This window comes from Bombyx mandarina, chromosome A1 (genome assembly GCF_030267445.1).
Source record: "Bombyx mandarina strain Sakado chromosome A1, ASM3026744v2".
NCBI lineage: Eukaryota > Metazoa > Arthropoda > Insecta > Lepidoptera > Bombycidae > Bombyx > Bombyx mandarina.
Window position 1 is genome coordinate 3,798,063 of NC_143234.1, and position 22,594 is coordinate 3,820,656.

At 36.0% G+C, this 22,594-nt stretch overlaps 1 protein-coding gene across 10 annotated transcripts in view; it reads left to right on the plus strand.

The window, feature by feature from the left end:
• pan (transcription factor pangolin) overlaps nt 1-22,594 on the plus strand; it is a 213,682-nt gene that overhangs the window by 132,017 nt on the left and 59,071 nt on the right. For 4 of the 10 annotated variants that reach the window (XM_089739617.1, XM_089739618.1, XM_089739619.1 and 1 more), the window contains exon 1: nt 578-3,310. The exons of the other annotated variants lie outside the window; for them this stretch is intronic. In XM_089739617.1, coding sequence (XP_089595743.1) covers nt 3,122-3,310 — 189 coding nt within the window. In that variant the 5' untranslated portion in view covers nt 578-3,121. Of the gene's footprint in view, nt 1-577; nt 3,311-22,594 lie in introns of those variants that run through there. 10 annotated transcript variants of the gene reach the window in all.

The window sequence follows — 22,594 nt, forward strand, 5'->3', positions numbered from 1 at the left end:
GACTCGTTTATTAATAACAATCTAAGTTCATTAGTATTTAATAAGATAAAAAACGATGTGTAAAACGACTTATAGATAATGTTTAAATAGATAATACAAAATTCTAGCTACCTTGTGAGGTAATTTTCCCAGTTACAACAAAACACTATCTATATATTAATACGTGAAGCAAAAATTTTGCACGCCTTTTTATGAAAATTGCGCCGACGGAGGATTATGAAATATCTCCAACTTATAGAGAATATAGGGAAGGAGTGCAGAATATTAATATTTTTTTAAATGATGCATAAAAAACGTATTAAATCAATTAAAAAAAAACATTACACACACTACCATGTATTTGACACACACACGCATGCATACTATTTGTTTATTGTCAAACTTTTCTTATTGCTTATAGTCTGTGGATAAATTGAGAATAGATTAAATATGTAATGTTTGTCTTTATTAATATTTATTTATAGTGTAGTTTTGGCGAAATCTGTGATTATAGAAGTATAAATAGTCTTTGACAATACAATCATAATAGTGTACAAACTTATAATTTCAATTAATTAAAGTCGAATTTGGACTACCACGGGACCACTAGTATAATGTAATACGTTAAAATACACGAAACTGTCCATAATTATTTACTAACATTAAGTAAATGTTTAATACAGTTGTTATATTTCCGTTTGACCAATAAGCTGGTCTCGTGTCGGCGACGGGACGGGAGCGATGGCCGTGAACACATCGTTTTAAATCGGATCCGAGTTTGCTTGAAAATGTTTTATTAAAATTTTATTTTTAAAAATAGTTAAGGAACAAAACTTTAATCCCATATCTACTAGTTGCTTGTTACGGGTTCTGCGGCAAACGAAGGGAAGCTGTTCCAACTCCTTTTTTTTATTGCTTATATAGACATCTACAAGGTAAATGCGCCATCTACCTTGAGATATAAGTTCTAAGGGTCTCAAGTACAGTCACAACGGCTGCCCCACCCTTCAAACCGAAACGCATTACTGCTTCACGGCAGAAATAGGCAGGGTGGTGGTACCTACCCGCGCGGACTCACAAGAGGTCCTACCACCAGTAATTACGCAAATTAAAATTTTGCGGGTTTGATTTTCATTACACGATGTTATTCCTTCACCGTGGAAGTCAATCGTGAACATTTGTGGAGTACGTATTTCATTAGAAAAATTGGTACCCGCCTGAGATTCGAACATCGGTGCATCGCTCAACACGAATGCACTGGACGTCATAACCTTTAGGCCACGACGACTTCAATATTTCCGACTTCAATTCCATATAAATTTGAGTTAACTTTTACGCAATCGAGAAGTTAAAAAACTCGCACTAAGCACACACTACCTCAAAAAGGGTAAACATTTAACATGAAGTGAAGTGGTGAGCTCGTCTGTTCATAAAAAAATATGTAAAACGGATTATCGACGTAATTATCGACATTAAAATCAAATGATTTATGACAAGCAGACGCCTAGACGGAACATAATGCTAACGCAAAAGGAACGTCCGCCCAGCCAAACCTAGACTTTCGTTTGCAGAATATTAAACATTTCCTGCTACTTATTCTTTTTGGCCGAAATGTTAAACAGTTCACTTTTATAGCTTTATAATTGGGAGTAGGATTTTATTCTGAATTCGTAATAATAAAAATATATGCCGTGTTCAAATTTATAACTTGACTAACTAAATTTTTTACACACTTTAAAATAGAGACGTCCTGTAATGCGAGGTGTATGTTTTTATTTATAAAACAAGCGCATGCCACACAATTGTCTCTGAAGAGTTATGCGGTAAGAATGAACGTTCCCAGCTAAGATTGTAAGATACTTACTTAAAGAACTCCCAAGACCCCACCTCAAAATCGATTAATGTTAATTTTAAATATGCGCGCGAGCCCCTAGTGAATATTACTCAAAATAGAGCTGTCACAAAATATGTTTAAGTAAACGCAAAACGCAATGTGGCGCTAGCGGCGCGTTGTGTCGTCGGCAAAACAGCTTCAATGACAGCTAGAACGTCAATTCAACAGCGTGAACTTTTTAAAGTACAAGTAGGTACATACATAAATAGGTACCACCTACCTATTTATTTTTCATAGGACTTTTTGGCGGGAACGCGAGGTGTGAAGTTGTGCGATTTGTTTTATTTTGTTTATTTAGTGTTTCTTCAGATTTAAATGTATAATAGCGGTGGTTTATTAACTGTTTAGTATCTGTGAAAGTGCACAAATGTGGGAAAATGAAACAAAGCCGTTGGACGTAACTTCTCGGGATCCTCCCAAAAGTCCACTGAAAAAATCTCAGTAAACGATCACCATTTTACTGAGATTATATTTCATCCTATATCATCTCATCTCATTTCATTTAATTTCATCCCAGTTGATTAATGTATCAAATTCATTTCATTTCACTCCATATTATCATTTTTCATAAAAATATCCCATATCATATCATCTCATCTCATTTCAATTCATTTCATTTCGTGCCATGCCATGCCATGTTTTGTATTAATCAGCTTCATTTCATTTTATAAGATCATATTTCATAAAAAAATATATATATATAAAAGATTAGGCTGTATGGTGTGATACCTTTTCTTTTCTATTTGGAAAAATAAAACTACTTTAAATTTTTCATACTTCAATGTATAAATCAGATGATTTGACAATGGGTCTGTCACTGTCATAAAATGTGGAAACAAACCAAAACAAACAGAGCAATCAGCTAGAAAAAGTGATTTTAGTGATAAAAGCAGTGATAAAGATATTATTATGTTTACATGTCTTTATAGTGATTTAATATATAACAATTGAAATATATTGAACTCGCACTATTTTACAAAAGTGAAATGGCGCGTCAAGATTTATATAAACTCTGTTGTAGAAAGAGTCAGACACATTTTATATTTAAAATCAAATTTAGCTTAATAACTCAAGAGCGCAATAATAGATAATAACAGCAGATCCTTAAAATGTATATCAAGCCTATATATGGTGCAACGTGTTGTATTGCTACATACATTAGTTGCAGAGGTTGAATAGCTATGACATGTGAATTATAAGGGCCACAGTTGGGAATTTTGCAAGCATAAATCATACATTTTTATAAAAATGAAGGTCACGCCGCCAATTGAAACATATGAACCACAACACACAACAACAACAGGAGAGAATATAAAGATTGAACTAGTGCCGGAAGATGACAGTTTAGTATCTCAGCAACCCCAAAGAATTTCAGCAGCGGAGAAAATAATAATCGAAAAGCTTGTGGCTGAATGGCTACGAAAACTTATTTTACAGGTCAGTTTCACTGAGTATTTGAGTCTGATTGTGTGTGAAAGAAAGCTAAAACTACTGTTTATTAGTATTTGAACCTTCTGCTGAGAAACAATTTATACTTTGTAGTGAAATTATAAAGTTTGGTCCATTGCTATCAATAGCCCAGGATCTTCAGCCTTTCACCTGTCAATATATATATATGAGAAAATTAAGTATGTGGTTTGCTATTAGAACAATTAAGAAAAAAAAGGCTTTTAAAAAAAATAAGGAAAAAATAATAATGGTTTTGATAATATCATTTATCAAATATTGTGCCTGCTTTTGATAATTGTAGATAAATTAAAAGTTTTAAATGTTATAAGAAACAGGATTTATCTGGTTAAGTTGCAACTTTACTTAGTCTTTATGGGTACTTCATGAAGGCTCTTGGCATAGCATCGGCAAAATACAATATGGACGTTTAATAAATTAATGTTTTCCATATATTTACTTATGGAAATAGTTATTATTTTCCGCCTGGTTTGAATTATATCTTGGTGTTTGTCTAGATCTGATTCCATAAAGCACATTTTATATCTTGTTATTGGTTTTTAAAAAAAAATTATATATATTGTTGGTTTTTTTTATCACAAAATTTTAAGATCGCTTACTAGTAAAATAATATTCTAAACAAATGTAAAATATATACATTTTCTTTATTAATTGCTCGTATAGAGATTTCATAACCCACCTGGTGCTAAGTGGTGACCAAAGTCCATAAAAATCTCAACATAAGTACTACCATTGTCCTTAAGACCTATACTGAGATATGATGCTATACTTAGATTAGTTAAATTAGAATAATGTTGTACATTATTCTAATTTAAGCACAGTAACATATGGCCCAAGTCTAAATATTTTATTAGATAATTAATTAAGTACAACTTGATATTAGTAAAGATATCTGTTTCAAAGTTGAACAATTAATAATAATGTTCTTATGAGATAATTAGGAAGGTCAATGAATTATCCAAAATGTACATGTGCATTTTTTATTACTTATTATACATATTTAATTAAGCTGATACAATATTTAACTTTGTTTACTTAAAACTTTTCTTATTTTATTTAAATTTATCTTTTCTTTGTTGACATATGGAATGGAAATACATATTTCTTTCTTATGAAAAACACTTGATATAAAGTTATAAAGTGTAACTTGGGTATAAAGTGCGATTTTTTTACATTGGTTTTTGCGAAATGTAAACATGATTAAAATGATTAATTTTACTGTTTAATTTCATGCTTATTTTTATTATTTGCAACATTTTATATTGTCATAGACATTTATTTGTTTACATTTGAATATTGTATGAACTACCGTTAAACCAAATTAAATTATTTCTGAGTGGAACGAAATGTAAATTCCCTAGAGAAGTATTTTTATAAAAAAAAAAGATTTTTTGTCATACCTTCACACTTGTTATTGACTTCTACTCCATGGAAACTGTAGTTAGTAATTAATGCAGCAATTACTCAGCATTATCTTAACTATATTGAATTACAGACTTGTTACCCTTCCCAACCTCGGTATTCATATTATAATTAAATATTGAAATTAACACACACTCGCACACGGCCATTGAGATATGAAGTCAAGATAGTTGAAATGGCAATTTCGCATTTAAACAAAAATGTTTGCCTTGCGGCAGAGGCACATAGTCTGTGTTTTTTTTTGGATGGAGAGCTTGCTGTTGGCCCTAAACTCTTCACAACTTCACCAAGAGAGCCGCTAGGTTCTGGCTAACCAGAACATTTGTCGCTTAGGCTTGGTTCACTCGGCATTGTCGTGCAAGTTTTATTTGTATTCGTTATTATGACGTACAATCACCCGGGTGTTCATACGGTAGGTTTTCATTCGTGTAAGCTATAGCTAAGAGCTTATACTATGCGCCACTCCAACGTTAAAGTTCATTCTATTTGCTTGACAAGTCTGTTGAGTATTCGTTTAAACGCATAAGCGGTGTACGATTTTTTGCAGTACAAACAACATGTGAATAGTTCTATGCACAATGTATGTGTCACTATTCATTCGATAAGACGTATACTGCAAATTAACGTGTAGGACAATACCGTGTGAACCCAGCCTTAGGCGACAAAAAAGCCTTCGAATCCATCGCCGGAACGAAATCGCGATCAGCTGAGAAGAGCCAACGAGAATCTCAGCGAGTTGATGTTAAAGGCTAAGTAGTTATCATAAGACAGAAAAAGCGCGTAAAAGTGGAGATCATATCGCCTTGACGTTATGAAGAATCGACCGACCTTGTCTGCATCTAGATTCCTTTCATGGAAGCTCTTCAGATACACTAAAGACGAAGGAAAGTTTGAAAGACTTTTTTTATGTATAGTTTGGAATTAATACAAACGGGTCGTTAATTAAATGTTAATATATATATATTTTCATTGCTTAGATGGGTGGACGAGCTCACAGCCCACCTGGTGTTAAGTGGTTACTGGATTCCATAGACATCCACAACGTAAATGCGCCACCCACCTTGAGATATAAGTTCTAAAGGTCTCAAGTATAGTTACAACGGTTATATAAATATAACTACATATATAGTCTCAAATAAAATTAAAAAACAGCGGTTGTCTCAACCACCAAATCGGAACTCATGATTGCTGAGAATTATGCAAGATGCCTGCCCTGTCTTACAATACGCCTTACAACTAAGTAGTTATAAATTTTGGTCATTCGATATATAGAATATGAAGTTATTCTATCGATGTGGTAGTAAATTTAAACCGAAATATGTTTTAAGGGATTTATGTAGAGTCCATTGAAAAAGTGGTCTAAAAATGCTACTGTATTAATATTTTATAATAAATGATGAAATTTTTATGTATAAAAGATCTGTTGTTGATCTATCATCTAATATCTCGGGTCGGATTTTGATGAAATCGTTTTGTAACAGCTTGTACTTGAGAATAGTACATAGGCTATTCTATAATAAGATTGACGTACAAGCGGCTCGCGAATCGTTTACAGAATATTTTTTTCATACATTTATCGAAGTGTAACTGGATTTCACGAAATATGCATAGCTTAGGTTCGAGACCTCAAGCTAGAGACTAACTAATATCCACGAATATATTGATATAAATAATTCTACAGCTAGATCGCAATGAAAACGACATTCACTTCGTAATGTCTGTGCTCTGGGGTTTTCCATGAATATAAAAAAAAAAAAAACAGCTTGTGTCTTTATCCATAGACTTTTGATGTAGTATATTTTAATCTTAAGCAAAGGTATCTCTAGCCCGTCTAGCACCAATCTGTGCAATCTTAGCGCCCTCTTAGTAAGCGCGTAATGGAATAGGTACCAATGTAACAGGTTCATTGAAAGTGCGGAGGTCGGCGTCCCTTAACACCGCTACGCCCACACCCTGCACCATAGACAAAGCCGCCTCTGATGTAATAGAAGCAAAACAAAAAATGCTCGTTGCAAATTTTAAAGGGTGCCCTTTACAAGAGTCACCTGTCAAACCCTTGAAAGGACATTCATGATACTTATGCCTTATACGGATGTAAAAAATGAAACATTCCTAAATTAATTGTCCGAACATTCATTAGGGGAGAAAATTGTCTCAGCAGTAATTAAAAGACATTTACCGTTGGTTACATAACGCCGTGTGCGACACCCGATACCAATCGAATTTGATACCAACAGAAGAAGATATACGCACCAAATTGAACTTAAATATATAAAATTTTTATCTTTGTTTAGTAGTAAATAGAAAAAGCAGCATCGCATGCATTAAAGCCTTCTTCAAACAGGTAAATAATATACTTATAACATACAACTAATATTGCTTTAAATTTACCATAATAAAATTGAAAATGACGGTGCTGATATTTGCTCGTAAAATTTTCGCACGCTCTTTTATTTACTGCCTAGTTGGGTAGAAGAGCTCACGGCCCACCTGGTGTTAACCGGAGCTCATATATATCTACAACGTAAATGGCACCTACCTACCTTGAGATATGAGTTTTAAGATCTGAGTCTTACGGTACTACGGCTGCCCCACCCTTCTTGCCTGCGGGATTCGAACATCGTTGCATCGCTAGATACAAACGCACCGGACGTCTTATCCTTTAGGCCATGACGACAGCAAATAATACAATAACATATTATTGTATAATGTTAATAAGGTAAAGTTCGATGAGCAAACTTATCTATGATTAGTCTGTGCGAACTGAGATATGTCAGAATATAATGTTAATTTGAAAATTATAAAATACGATTGAACTACTAAATTGTTTCTAATTATGCACGTCCTAACAGGTTATGGGCCCAGGACGTTTGCAGAAAGTGAAATAGAAATGATTTAACGATTAATTGTTTTAATAGGCGTAATCCGTTGTGTCAATTATTTCCTGATTTTTTTGAAGTTGAAGAAACTACAAAATGACTTCTAATATTAAGATTGATCGACTTACGGGTGATAACTATGACACCTGGAAGATTCACATGCGAGCTATTCTGAAGAAGAATGATTTGTGGGAATACGTATCAGGAAAAATACCTAAACCAATACATTCAGATTCTAAATATTCTGAATGGAATAAAATGGACGGAAAAGCCGAATCGGACATATTGTTAGCTGTCAGCCCGAGCGAGTTAATTGCACTGGATGGTTTAGACTCCTCTAAAGCAATATGGGACAAGTTGAAATCTATGTATGAGTCAAGCGGACCAGCGCGAAAAGCGTCATTACTAAAGAGACTTGTATTAAATCGTATGCCAGAAGATGGAGACCTACGAAAACATATTTCTGATTTTTTCGACTGTGTTAAAAAGCTTAAAGAAATCCGATTAATAGTGATAGATGAGTTGCTTGCTATTTTATTACTTTATAGTTTACCGGATTCGTTCTCAATGTTTCGAACAGCAATGGAATCGCGTGATGATTTACCATCAACTGATGTACTGAAAGTGAAGATTATCGAGGATTATGAAGGTCGGAAGAGTAAGATAATAGACCAGAGGGCTATGTTCCTCAAGCGTACCAATATTAAATCAAATGCCAACCCGAAGAAGAACTTCGAACAGCACACAAATAAAAACATTGAGTGCTATCGTTGCGGTCGTCTTGGGCATATGGCGAGAGAGTGCAGAACTAAAAACGTGAGTAAGTTTAAACAAAGCTCACATAAAGCAGAATGTAATAGTGATGATGAGCACAAGACAAATATGTTAGTAAGTACCACCAAAGAGGTGATGATAGCCGAGCAGAGAGCTCCTGTATGGTGTATTGACAGTGGATGTACGGGACATATGTGTAACAACAAACAATTGATTAAAGATTTTACTCGAGTTGATACAGACTTGAATTTGGCTAATGGTAAAACTACAAAAATTAGCGGCTCAGGAAAAGTCAGTATTATGGTAGACACAGGCAGCGAAAAGCGCCATGTTGATATTAAAAAAGTGTTCTACGTGTCGGATCTACGAACCAATTTATTATCAGTTGCGAAGATGACAGATCACGGATTTGAAGTTCGCTTCAATAAAAATTATGCAATTGTCATAGATGACAATAATAAGGTTCATATGCGAGCGGATCGAGTTGGTAACTTATACCACGTCCGAATGAGCCAAGATGATGTCAATAATGTTGAAATGGTGAAAAAACCTATAGATATGTGGCACGAGCGCCTCGGCCACCTTAACGAGCGTGATTTGAAGGCAATGGCGAAAAATGGCCTTGTCCATGGCCTATCATTGAAGGACAACGAAAAATTGTCAGAGTGTGAAATATGTATAAGTGAAAAACAGACATGCACGCCTTTTTCTAAAGGAAGCGAAGATCGTACAAGTGAACTATTGGAGATCGTGCATACTGATGTGTGCGGACCAATGAGACAACAGTCTATGGGCGGTAAAAAGTATTTTGTCACGTTCATCGACGACAAATCAAGATGGTGTGAAGTATACTTTATTGCTAATAAAAGCGACGTACTTCAAGTTTTCAAAGATTACAAGGCTTACGTGGAAAAATTGACTGGAAAGAAGATCAAAAATCTACAATCCGATAACGGTCGAGAATACATTAACAAAGACTTTGATGATTTCTTGAAGAAAGAAGGAATAAGACGGAGGTTGACGGCACCTTATACGCCTCAGCAGAACGGGATTTCGGAGAGAAAGAACAGGACACTGCTAGAGATGGCCCGTTGTATGATGCGTCAGGCGGGAAGCCCTCCTGTTTTTTGGGCTGAAGCAATTAATACTGCTAATTACATAAGGAACCGGTGCCCAACTGCAGCTCTTGATGGTCAAATACCATTTACCCTGTGGAAAAGAAAGAAACCTACCGTAATCTACATGCGCGTGTTTGGATCGAAAGCGTATTATAAAAACAAAGGAACGCAGAAGGGAAAATTCGAATCAAGTTCAGTTCTTGGAATATTTATGGGCTATGATACTGAGTCTAAAGCTTACAGAATACATGATCCTAAGACTAGAAGGATCGTCATTTCTCGCGATGTGAAGTTTATGAACGAGACAGCATTCTTTCATGAGTATAAAGAAATACGAAATGATGAAGAAGAGAGTTTTGATGATTCGAAGATAGTCGTTGAATTGAAAGGACATGATCAGAAGAAGGAAGATCGAAAAACAAACCCCATGAGAGGGAGAGGAAGACCAAGGATAGTTCGTACTGGCTTAGTGGGAAGACCGCGCAAAAAGTATAAACCAGCTACTAACAGTACAGAGAGTGAAACTGAATCGGAGTATGAAGTAGATAATGAAGAAACGACAGCTGGAATTGCGATTATGGAACCTAAAACATGGAAAGAAATAGAAAAGACTGATGACGAACCTGAATGGCGAAGGGCTTTAGAAGACGAGTATTTGGCACAATTAAAGAATGTTACATGGGAAATAGTCCCACGACCGAAAAATAGAAAAGTGATTGGTAGCAGATTTGTATTTCAAACAAAGAATACAGGGAAGAAAGTACGGCTTGTTGCAAAGGGATGTTCTCAAAGGCCAGGGGAGGATTTTTACGAAACCTTTTCTCCTGTTGTAAGGTCTTCATCTGTGAGACTCATAGCTGCAGTGTCAGCTGAGTTAGGATTAGAGATGCATCAAATGGATGTAGTAACAGCTTACTTGAATGGTACTCTCGAAGAAGATGTATTCATGGAAATACCAGATAAACTATCAGATGTCTTAGAAAGTGTACTAGCAAACCAAAATATTGGATCAAAAAGGAATATTATAAGAGATAAGAATATACTTCATACAGCTAAACGCTGGAACGAAGCATTGAATGAGTGTGAGAATAATGTGTGTTTGTTAAAGAAGTCTTTGTATGGTTTGCGTCAATCAGGATTACAGTGGCATAAAAAGTTAGTAGGAAGGTTGAAGAATATTGGTTTTGAAGCATTACCACAAGAACCTTGTGTGTTTATTGCGCAAAGGGATGAAAAAATGATGTTAATTGCTATTTATGTAGATGACATTATCCTAGCTACTAATGATGAGGTGTGGTTGCATGATGTTAAGCGTCAGTTATCTAATTCCTTTGAAATGAAGGATATGGGAAAAATCAGTACTTGTTTGGGTATCGAATTTTCACGTGATAAGGAGCATAGAGTGTATTTAAAGCAAGGTGCGTATATAGATAAAGTATTAGAGCGTTATGGTATGAGTGATTGTAAACCTATATCAACACCTATGGATGTGAACGTTAAACTAGAAAAACCCAACAGTGTAAACAATGATGTTATGAGTCAGTACCCTTACCAGAACCTTATAGGTGCCCTTATGTATTTGGCTGTATCTACCAGACCGGATATAGCTTATACTGTAAATTATTTAAGCCAATTTAACACTAATTATGATGTACAGCATTGGAAGGCAGCTAAGCGAGTGTTGAGGTATTTGAAAGGTACATCAACTTTCGGCTTAATGTATGAGAGGACAGGTGTACCATTGTTTGGTGTAGTTGATGCAGACTGGGGTGGAAATACGATTGATCGAAGGTCATATTCCGGTTTTGCATTTATTTTAGCAGGTGCCCCAATTACCTGGGAAGCACGAAAACAGCGTACCGTTGCATTATCGAGCACAGAAGCCGAGTACTTGGCGCTTTCTGAAGCAACTAAGGAAGCTATGTATCTCAGAAATGTGGTAAACAATGTTGGTGTAAAATGTGGTTGTGTGACATTATTTAATGACAACCAGGGTGCTATGAAGCTTGCACAGAGTAGAAGCTATCATTCTCGCACTAAGCATATTGATGTTAGACATCATTTTGTTCGAGATATGTGTGAACAGAGTGTGATTGATTTGAAATACTTGAGTACAGACAAAATGCCTGCTGATATTTTGACCAAGGGCTTGTGTGGGACGAAGCATTATGAATGCATGAACAATTTAGGAATGATGGAATAATCATAATTGTCTGTGATGTCTGTAGTTAAGAGCTCACGACTTTGAGGGGAGGTGTTAATAAGGTAAAGTTCGATGAGCAAACTTATCTATGATTAGTCTGTGCGAACTGAGATATGTCAGAATATAATGTTAATTTGAAAATTATAAAATACGATTGAACTACTAAATTGTTTCTAATTATGCACGTCCTAACATATAATATGTAGTATTAATGAAATTTCTATTAAAACTAATCGAAGTAAATAAAATAAAATTGGGCCAGTTAGTGAATTGCATCTATTTTTTAAATATAGATTTCAATTTAAAAATATCGCTTGCCTGAGGTAGCAACTAATATCCATAAAAAAACACATCATCGATGGCTAACTCGATAATAACTTATCGCAAGGAAAATGCGAAAAAACAAAACACCAGCAATTATCAATTTGCTACTTACGGTAAAAGTCGTTGATCATTCGAACGTGTATCTGCTACCAAGCAATTAACAATAACAACTCTATTTATAAGTTAAATAAAGTTTATTATTTATTGCCAACGCGCCAGGGTAGAGTAGGGCTTTGAAAGAAATTAATTACGCGGTTTTGTAGTTTTTGTTTAGCTTCGTTTTGTTGAATGCAAAAAGTAAATATATGTGGATGAATGTATGTACATTCTTTTGTTTGCGACGGAACTTCATAAGTTTCATGCTCAGTTTGGAAGTTAAGAACGTGTGTATTATGTTAAATTTCCAAAACCGTTAGACGATTATCGCGGTCTCTAAATTGAAGGAACTGATTTTTGATTGATCAATAATAAGAGCAGCATATTGCAACACAACAGCCGTAATATTTTCAGTAGGTATTTGCCAAAAACGGTTGTTTAGAGCAAGAACGTGAGTTATTTTACGAATTATACCGGCCTGTTGATTGCTTACAACCTCAATTCAAGACATGAGTGGATGAAGGGGTTAAGTAACATTTTTAAGATTTTTGAATGAAGGTGTTATGTTTTTTTTTATTTATTGCTTAGGTTGGTGGACGAGCTCACAGCCCACCTGATGTTAAGTGGTTACTGGAGCCCATAGACATCTACAACGTAAATGCGCCACCCACTTTGAGATAAAAGTTCTAAGGTCTCAGTATAGTTACAACAGCTGCCCCACCCTTCAAACCGAAACGCGTTGCTGCTTCACGGCAGAAATAGGCAGGGTGGTGGTACCCGCGCGGACTCACTAGAGGTCCTGCCACCATTAAACCTGTGCCTATAAACCTTAGTATTAGACCTTATAACTCCGGGTTTAAGGGCTATTTTTAGAAATTGCACGTGATGGAGTTATGTACGAAGAAAAAGTACAAGTAAAAGTTTGTTGCCCGTTTTCTCAAAATTAACAAATTGTATCCATATCCCGTTCATCTACTCATGTCTTTAATTATGTTCTTTCATAAACAACATAGTGTTTGTCAATAACTAGCAAACATGAATTCATCATGTCTTAACATGAAAGACCTACCTATATAAACCAGTGCAGTTAGGATATAATACCTAAAAATAAATTATTGTCAACAGATTTTTTTTATCGTTTTGGAACTATTGAAGTGCATAATGTTTGAAAATAGTATCAATACGAAACAGAAAATGAATTTAAATCTTATGGTGTCGATCATTATGGTCCAATTTCGATGGTTAACCGAAAACTAATAAAATTCAACATTTAACAACTTTTCATGATGGGATACAAGAAATGAAACATAAACGAAGATACGGATAGATAATTGAAACTGGACTCCGTGATACTCTTAGTTAGGGTCACTAATGACTAAACTAATGAAGCTATCAAATAAAATAACAAATTTATTATTCTGTAGGGGAATAACATGAAAATAGTTTGTCCGGATAAATCAGAAAATACGTTAATGCCTTTATAATCGTGACGCTGTTTATTAGTACTAGAGGATGAGATGCTTATTAGTACTAGAGGTTTTTTTTTGATTAATTGTTTTTTAGAAATTATATTTAAATACGAATTATATATTGATATTATATTATATTATTTGTAAATCATAGCTAGATCGATTTATCGCCCCCGAAATCCCCTGTATACTAGATTTTATGAAAATCGTTGGAGCCGTTTCCGAGATTCAGATTATATATATATTTATATACAAGAATTGTTTGTTTAAAGATATAAGATAAGAGAATATTTTCTACCTATTCGCTGGTAGGCTAAGGGGCTATTTCCGTTAGGTGCGGCTAGGTGAGCTTACAGACTCAACCTGAGAAAATTTGCTAACACTAGCCCTAGCAAGAGTAGTGCTTCGCAGAATCTCAGATCTGCATCAAAATCGCGACCCACTAAGAATATCCGGCGAGAAACTCAGTGGCCTGTGTTTATTAAATACGGTACGCGATTTTTATAAAAAAATTCAAAGTCCCAAGCTTAAAGCGTCAACCCTAATAACAATGTTGGGCCCGTTAAGGAATCCTATTTCTTGCGAATGTAATTAATTCATAACATCAAAAGAGGGCGGATCGAAGCCACCGCGATACGCAGTGGGACCTTACCTGAATATTAATCACTGATTATCGTATAATGAGCATAACTGCCTGTTAATAATCTAAAGCCATTCACAATGCGATTCGCGTGTACATCATTTCGCACGGAGCTATAAAATTTAATCGTTCTTGCGTTGAAATTCCCGCAATTACTTTGTTTTCGTATAAGTTTTTGTTTTGCTTTTACCGTCTTAAGCTATGCTAGCAATAAAGCTTATTAGTTTCATTGGTTCAACATCAAATCTTTTATTTCTCTGTCCAAAATTGGTTGCTATGACAAATATTAACCGGTGTTAGAAAGAATGCAGTGTGGCTTACTTACAAAATTATCGTTGATTTACTGACTGCCACCTATCGGGATTTTTTGGTCTTTTATTGTCCATTATTTTATTTCAGTCTTAATTACAAACTTGAAAAAATCACACTATTGATGAGGACTGAAAACGTTTATTGCATTAAACGCGTAGATATCTGCTTTTAAATGGATACATGACATTATGGAGGCACGTAGAGAAGTCGCTTTCTCTGACTATTTTACCAGCGTACTGCGATAGACCGAACTCAGGAAGCGTTCATACAACTGTGATTTCGAATTCCTGTCTCATTTTGTCTGACGGAATTAACTTGGCAATGTCCGTGAGATCTGTTAACAGTCAGACGGCCTCTGAGCTCGCACCTTCACAAAAAAAACGGATTTCGGAAGGGGAATGTAATTACGGAGAGTAACGAGAATGGATAGAATACGGAATGAATATGTTAGAGGAAGTCTGAAAGTGGCACCTGTGACAGAGAAGCTGAGAAGTGCGCATTTGGGATGGTATGGACATGTGATGAGACGAAATGAAAATGAGGTTGGTAAGAAAATGTTAACTATGAATGTGGAAGGATATAGAGGAAGAGGTAGACCTAAGAAGAAATGGATGGATTGCGTGAAAGACGATATGGGTAAGAGGGGAGTGAGCGAAGAAATGGTATATGGAAGGAGAAAACATGTTGTGCCGACCCCAGGTAACTGGGAGAAGGGCAGGATAATGATGAATGTAATTACGGAGAGGAATTTGGAATTACGGATGGCCAGAGTCGCGTACTGGTATCCCCAAATACAACCGGAGCTGGAAAGACTATTCTGAATGTTTGGAGGATCCTTCTCAAATCTTAAAGACCAAAAGAAATATTAAACATCTCGTTATGTAATCTATAACGTTTTCAATTGATTTGTCGAACTACTCGACTCAATTCATAAGCCTAACCGTTCATAGGAAATCCTTTCCAGTCAAATTTATATTCTCGCCTCGCCTCTTAATCCCGACGTGCTTTCCCTAAAAGCTGTCTCGTGCGCATCAAAAATTCAAAAGCCTCCGTCTGTCGGGACTGGGAAAGCTCTCTGTAAAATCTAGGCTTTAAAAGAACTGGGTAGAGCTTTGATGGTGAATGTAGGTGAGTAGGATTCTGGTGTAGAGAGCTTATTTTGAATTCAAACGATTGACTACGGTTTTGAATATAAGTTTACGGAAAGGTTTTTTTTTATTGACAATTACCATTTAGCGTTAAATGTACTAATAATTATTCGCTGTGATGTCACCAAGTCCTGCTGATGATATGAGAATTTTGAATATGTTCATTAATAATTGTACTTGAAGCATATTACTCATATTCATTCTACCACATTTAAAACAGTCATAAAAATACATTTATTTTTATCATATAAATGTGTTTAATATTTTAAGTAGAAACACTTAGGCAGTCAATAGCAAAAACATTCAAGCTCCTTATCACTGAGCTCGAGAGCTTTTCGAGCCCGAAGCTTAGTCATACGACTCGAAAGAAGCTGATTAAATTTAAGATAAAATGCTTTTTGTCACTGCACAGATGAACAAATGTCTCAAGTGTGTCTTAAATCCTACGATATAAGACCGAAATTGTTATGACTGGCTTCGCAGTACAGTCATCACCAAAAGCGGTAACACGAATCTAAATCTTAAATATAGCGTATTATGTCTTGTTTATCTTCGGTCTCATCAGAAAGTATTATTTCCGTGACTAGGCGATTTTGCTTACATTTAAAATATACGTAAAAGCATATGTCCGTTAAGTCTGGGATCCGTTTTAATCGTGCATCTTGATTTCTGGGATGTCTCGTCAAATTTGGCTATTTATTTGAACCGGTCCAAAGTAGTTTTTGGAGACCATCATAACAAATAAACGTACTTGTAACGTATTTCAGTAAATTAAATCAAATGAATATTTATTAATACCTAACAAGGTGATGGATTTGTCTTGAAGAAAAAGACAGAGACACATTTCACTGTTAAGACCTTAACACTCTTATATAATCCAATTATAATATCATTAATGTAAAAAAATGTATCTAAGAGATCACTAAATTGAGTATCTAATTACAATCATGTAGTGTGTGGCGATCAAGGTTTAACGATATAAAGGGAATTCCATATGATCTTAGAGCTGGCATGGCAGTCCGAATTCGGGTGCTTGTGAACTATCACTTTTGTTGTTAAATGTACACATTTATGTATATTACAGACTAGTTTTTTAAATTATTTACCTTCCCGCTAAACTCGATCGTAATGACAGTATATTTTGAACAAACATAATATAAAGGATATGTTGTTCTTATTTCAATGTTTGAACTACATTAGCTTTTCACAGCTCGTAACAGCTAGTTCATCGTAATATATTATGTATAGTAAACCGTATTATAGTATAATCTGCGTGGTATAGTACCCTGACGTAATTTATCTTATTATTAGCCAAGTCTATAGTCACGTTATTTCAGATCCTCCCGATCCACTAACGGTGCTCTTAGGTACCTCAAGCACCGGTCATCGTTCTCGTCGAACCCGTCGCTTGCGACGAAGGGCTCAACGAGTAAGTTAACCCACAGACACATCCCACTTAGATTCTCGCCGGATCTTCTCAGTGGGTCGCGTTTCCGATCCGATGGTAGATTCTGCGAAGCACTGCTCTTGCTAGGGCTAGTGCTAGCAACCTCGTCAGGCTTGAGCTCCGTGAACTTGAACTCGCCTACTAGCTCGGTGAATCTAGATTGACGCCTCGGGGTTACTAGAATTACTACTATTAGTTACTAGAAAAAAGAAAAAAAGGCTATCATTTCACATATCGAGGGGTGAAAATTTCGGTTAATACGCGACATTTATCGTAATTAAAGTTCCGTTTTATTTGGTACTTATTAGTATCAACACATCGATGTTTTTAATCGAACTTCAATTAAGTTTACTCCATTCAAATAAATAGCTGAAGGAGTTTTATTGTCATGATATTTTTTCCAAATTTTAAAGTTTACATGGTTCGCCTGTAAAGTTACAAAAATGTCCCTTAAACATTAAATAGCCTTCACCTGTCCATACGATACCGCTTTACTTTATCTATCTATACGATTAATAAAATAAAATACATTCATACACTGAACCTCGTCTCTACGTTTTCTGGTGGTAGGACCTCTTGTGAGTCCGGACGGGTAGGTACCACCGCCCCGCCTATTTCTGCCGTGAAGCAGTAATGCGTTTCGGTTTGAAGGGTGGGGCAGCCGTTGTAACTATACTGAGACCTTAGAATTTATATCTCAAGGTGTGTGGCGCATTTACGTTGTAGATGTCTATGGGCTCCAGTAACCACTTAACACCAGGTGGGCTGTGAGTTCGTCCACACACATAAGCAATAAAAAAAAAAAAAAAAACGTGATCGAATCTCAACCGGATTCGATTCGATTTTTTTTGTCTATAAATTAAATAAATATTAACATTTACGTCAATGACTGTATTGTTTACCTTATCAAATTTAATAATACCTTTGTTTGTTGCAGGTACGCATTGTGTTTTTTTTCTTCATCCGTGTATGTATTTAAAATGCATGATGTAATAAAACAATGTTGAATTTTTATGAGAAGACAAGCCTTTTTATGTATATTTTGGATTTAATACAAACGGGTCGTTAATTAAATGTTAATATATATTTTTTTAATTTTTTTTATTGCTTAGATGGGTGGACGAGCTCACAGCCCACGGTGTTAAGTGGTTACTGGAGCCCATAGACATCCACAACGCAAATGCGCCACCCACCTTGAGATATAAGTTCTAAGGTCTCAAGTATAGTTACAACGGCTGCCCCACCCTTCAAACCGAAACGCATTACTGCTTCACGGCAGAAATAGGCAGGGCGGTGGTACCCACCCGCGCGGACTCACAAGAGGCCCTACCACCAGTAATTACGCAATTTATAATTTTGCGGGTTCAATATTTCATGATATTATGATAACGTCACTCGTGTGCTAGTTATGTGTGTTTGAAACTGTATGAATGTAATGAAAGCTTCAAATTTTGCTAGGATTTTTGGATCATCATAAAAATTGGGACATTTTGTCTACTTTTGATAACAATGTAGTAAAAACTATTCGGCAAATATTAGTTGAATTGTTTACGACGTATAGAACGTGTTATATTGTACATGCGTGCCAGTTACAAGACGAATGTGCCTATCTCTATTCCTCTCTCGTACGAGGTGCGTACTCGCCCACGACAATCAGGGATGTCACGATTTACCAAAATATTTGGTAGCCCCTGCGAGACCAATGATGATGGGATTGTGATTATTTAATTCGACTCCTATTGGTTAGGTAGATGATTTATTTATTTTTATTGCTTAGATGGGTGCACGAGCTCAGGGCCCACCTGGTGTTAAGTGGTTACCGGAGCTCATAGACATATACAACGTAAATGCTGCGACTCACCTTGAGATATGAGTTCTAAGGTTCCAGTTTTTACAGTACAACGGCTGTCACAGCCTTCTAAGTGAGACGCATTACTGCTTCACGGCAGAAATGGGCAGGGCGGTGGAACCTACCCGTGCGGACTCACAAAACGCCCTACCACCAGTAAATGTTGTTATGTTACTAGCCTACTTGACTATAGTGGTCAGAGTGCAAGCTTATTGCAGGTTTTTACGCTTCGAACAACCTTCACATGTACCTTTGTAATGGATAATTATTTAAGTCAGTCACTTTTCATGATTGCCGAAGCACCATGAATCTTGAAGATTTTGAGATTTCTGTCTCGACTGTATTGTAAAGCTGTCTCTTTGAACAATTATGTATAACTAAGTTTTAGATTGTTTTTGCTATCAGTACCAGGTTGCCGATTACCAAAACTTAATCGAGTGAAATAAAAAATCGAATGCCAACCCTAAATAGCATCATTGTAGTTCTAATCTCGATTATGTAATCGAATTGCTAATTTTGGGCACAGTTTTTGTGGGCGGAAAAGTTTCGTTTCATTTCAGAAACTTTGACCATTTCTATTACCAGTTCAGCGGAAGTTAAATAAATACGTGTCGGCTTTTTTATAGGGCTTTACGTATAATTAACCCACTGAGTTCCTCTCCGGATCATCTCAATGGGTCGCTGTTCAGATCCGGTGGTAGATTCAGCGAAGATTTGCTCTGGCTGGAGCTATTTTTTGCAAGATTCCTCAGGTTGACCCCTGTGAGTCACCACTCACCTTGAGACAGTTTTACAGTACAACAGCTACTCCACTCTTTAAACCGAAACGCATTAATGCTTCACTACAGTAATAGGTAGGGTGGTGATACCTACCCGAGCGTACTCATAAGACGATCTACTACCAATAATTACGCAAACTATAATTATTGCGGTATTGCGTTTTTTATTAAACGATGTTATTCCTTCACCGTGGAAGTGGTTCGCGAACATTTGTTAAGTAAGTAACCTAACCTAAACATTAGCCCGCTGAGTTTCTCGCCAAATCTTCTCAGCGGGTCGCAATTCCGATCCGGTAGTAGATTCATTCGCGAAACAGCTACTCTTGAGTCGTTAGGTCTCCTTTAGAGGCGCTCGGGTAGCTGTTAGCAAAACCCACCCCTCCTAGCTGAGGCCCTGGTAAAACTGGAAAGGCCTCCGGGCAAACAGTAACTTCTCAAACATAATAAAAAAAAACTCATTAGAAAAATTGTTACCTGTCTGCGGGATTCGAACGCCGTCACAGTCGCAGCGCTCAATACGAATCCACACCGGCGTCTTATCTTTTAGGCCACAACGCTTTCTAAACTGTTGTTGCACAAGTGCAAAGTGCTAAGTTATCATAATTTTAGCAAAACGTACAAGGGAACCATTCAGGTAACCGCTCTAATCATTCGACATAAAAAATTAGTGTGATCTGAAAAAAGTGGTCTAAATTCAGACCGTGCCGCGTGTGGGGACATCAAAGAAAACCCCTCGCCTTTGAATACATTAATGAATGCAAATATTTCAGATTACGCCGCGATATGTCGTTTAACATGACGACTTTGGAATCGTGACTGATTTCTTTATGAGAGAACAAGTCTAGGTATTTTAATGTGTGATCTTTGGGTCTACGACTTTTGAAAAGCGCTAGCTACTAGCAAAGTTATGTACTACACCGTATTATATCACTACATAGTATAAAATAAAGTGGCTTTCTCTGTCCCTAGGTATGCTTAAATCTTTAAAACTACGCAACGGATTTTGATGCGGTTTTTTTTTAATAGATAGAGTGATTGAAGAGGTAGGTTTATATGTATAATAATTTATATGTATAATAACATGCATTAAATAGTGGAGAAATCAATAATAAATTACAGTTTCCGAAGCGAAGCGAGGGCGGGTCGCTAGTTGTTAATAATAATAAAATAATCATTTATTTCAGACCATATTTTTGCCCATATATGAAATACAATTTGGAGATACATATATTTATTAATGAATGAATTTTCCTTTCTTGTTAAAGATGGGAAGAAGTGCTTGCCATACCTTGTAGAACCGTGAACGCTGCTAAAAACCTTGAGTGATGAGATCGAAGTAATGTATTGTGTAACTGCTATCCCGTCCTTCGGACTGGAATGCAATTTTTCGCGGCAGAAGTACATACCTACCCTAATTTGATACGATTACTGTACAGTCCTTGTAAATGTAGGCACTCTGTATAATTGCCTGCAATATAATTGAATGAAAGTTCCCCCAGTAAAAATTCACTCCCAATATTTAGGGTACATTCACAATATAAAAATATTTACGTTTGCAAAAAAATATTAGCATCGCAAGGAGACCTGTTAGGAATTAACTGACAGCGTTGGATGAGTTTTTGGGACACCCTAACAGCTATGCTCTTTGATATGTTAATGTGCCCTTGATGTTCCCACTAATTTTTGGGATATGTTACAGATTTTTTTTCTCGTAAAATAAATAAATACAATATTCGTATACACCATATAGAAGAGGCTTATAATTATGTTGTATAATTAATAACAGTTACTTTAACACAGTTTTATGAGTCTAACCTGTAAAATCTTGTAACGTAACTTCAACGTTATTTATTTAAAAACAAATTTAAGACGTCTGTGTGCTTAGTGCGAGTTGTTTAACGTTCTCGATAGCGTAAAAGTTAACTCAAATTTGTATGTAGTTGGAACAGCGCCCCTAGCGGCAAACGTAGGCAAAAGTTCCAACTCAATATAAATTTCAGTTTACTTTTACGCTATAGAGAACGTTAAAAAACTCACACTAAGCACACTGATTAGACGACCGATGATGATATATATGTTTTTTTTCATTCTCCTGATAGATTGATTATTTGATTCGGTTCTCTGGTGAAACATTTTATTCTAGTTTTTATACTACATTTTTTTAAGTCTCTGTCTCTAATATTATGGGACATGTTGTTTACGAGGCCAATAATGTTATATTATCACCAGGTAGGTCGAGAGATCTGCACTATTTCTACGAAAGCCTTAAAAACGAAATTATACCTGACTCATATAACTTTTTAATAAATCGTTGTTTGACAAAAATTGCTAAAAGTACTAATAAACCACACCCTTTCTTTACAAAACGAAGATATATTTCAAAGATTAAACTGGCCGTCTGTTTCGTATGCAGGCGTCGGTGAATACTTCAAAGGAACCGTACACCCCGAGGTGTAGGCCACCGTTTCTATTCTGCAGTTTTATCAACGAGTCACCTTAAAATCACTTGGAATCTAGAAATTTCTATTTTTTTTTATTACGCATTGCTTATCATTATCATAATGGTGGTAGGACCTGTCCTCGCGGGTAAGTACCATCACCCTGCCTATTTCAGCCGTGAAGCAGTAATGCGTTTCGGTTTGAAGGGTGGGGCAGCCGTTGTAACTATACTTGAGACCTTAGAACTTATATCTCAAGGTGGGTGGTGCATTTACGCTGTAGACGTCTATGGACTCCAGTAACCACTTAAAACCAGGCGGGCTGTGAGCTCGTTCACACATCTAAGCAATAGAAA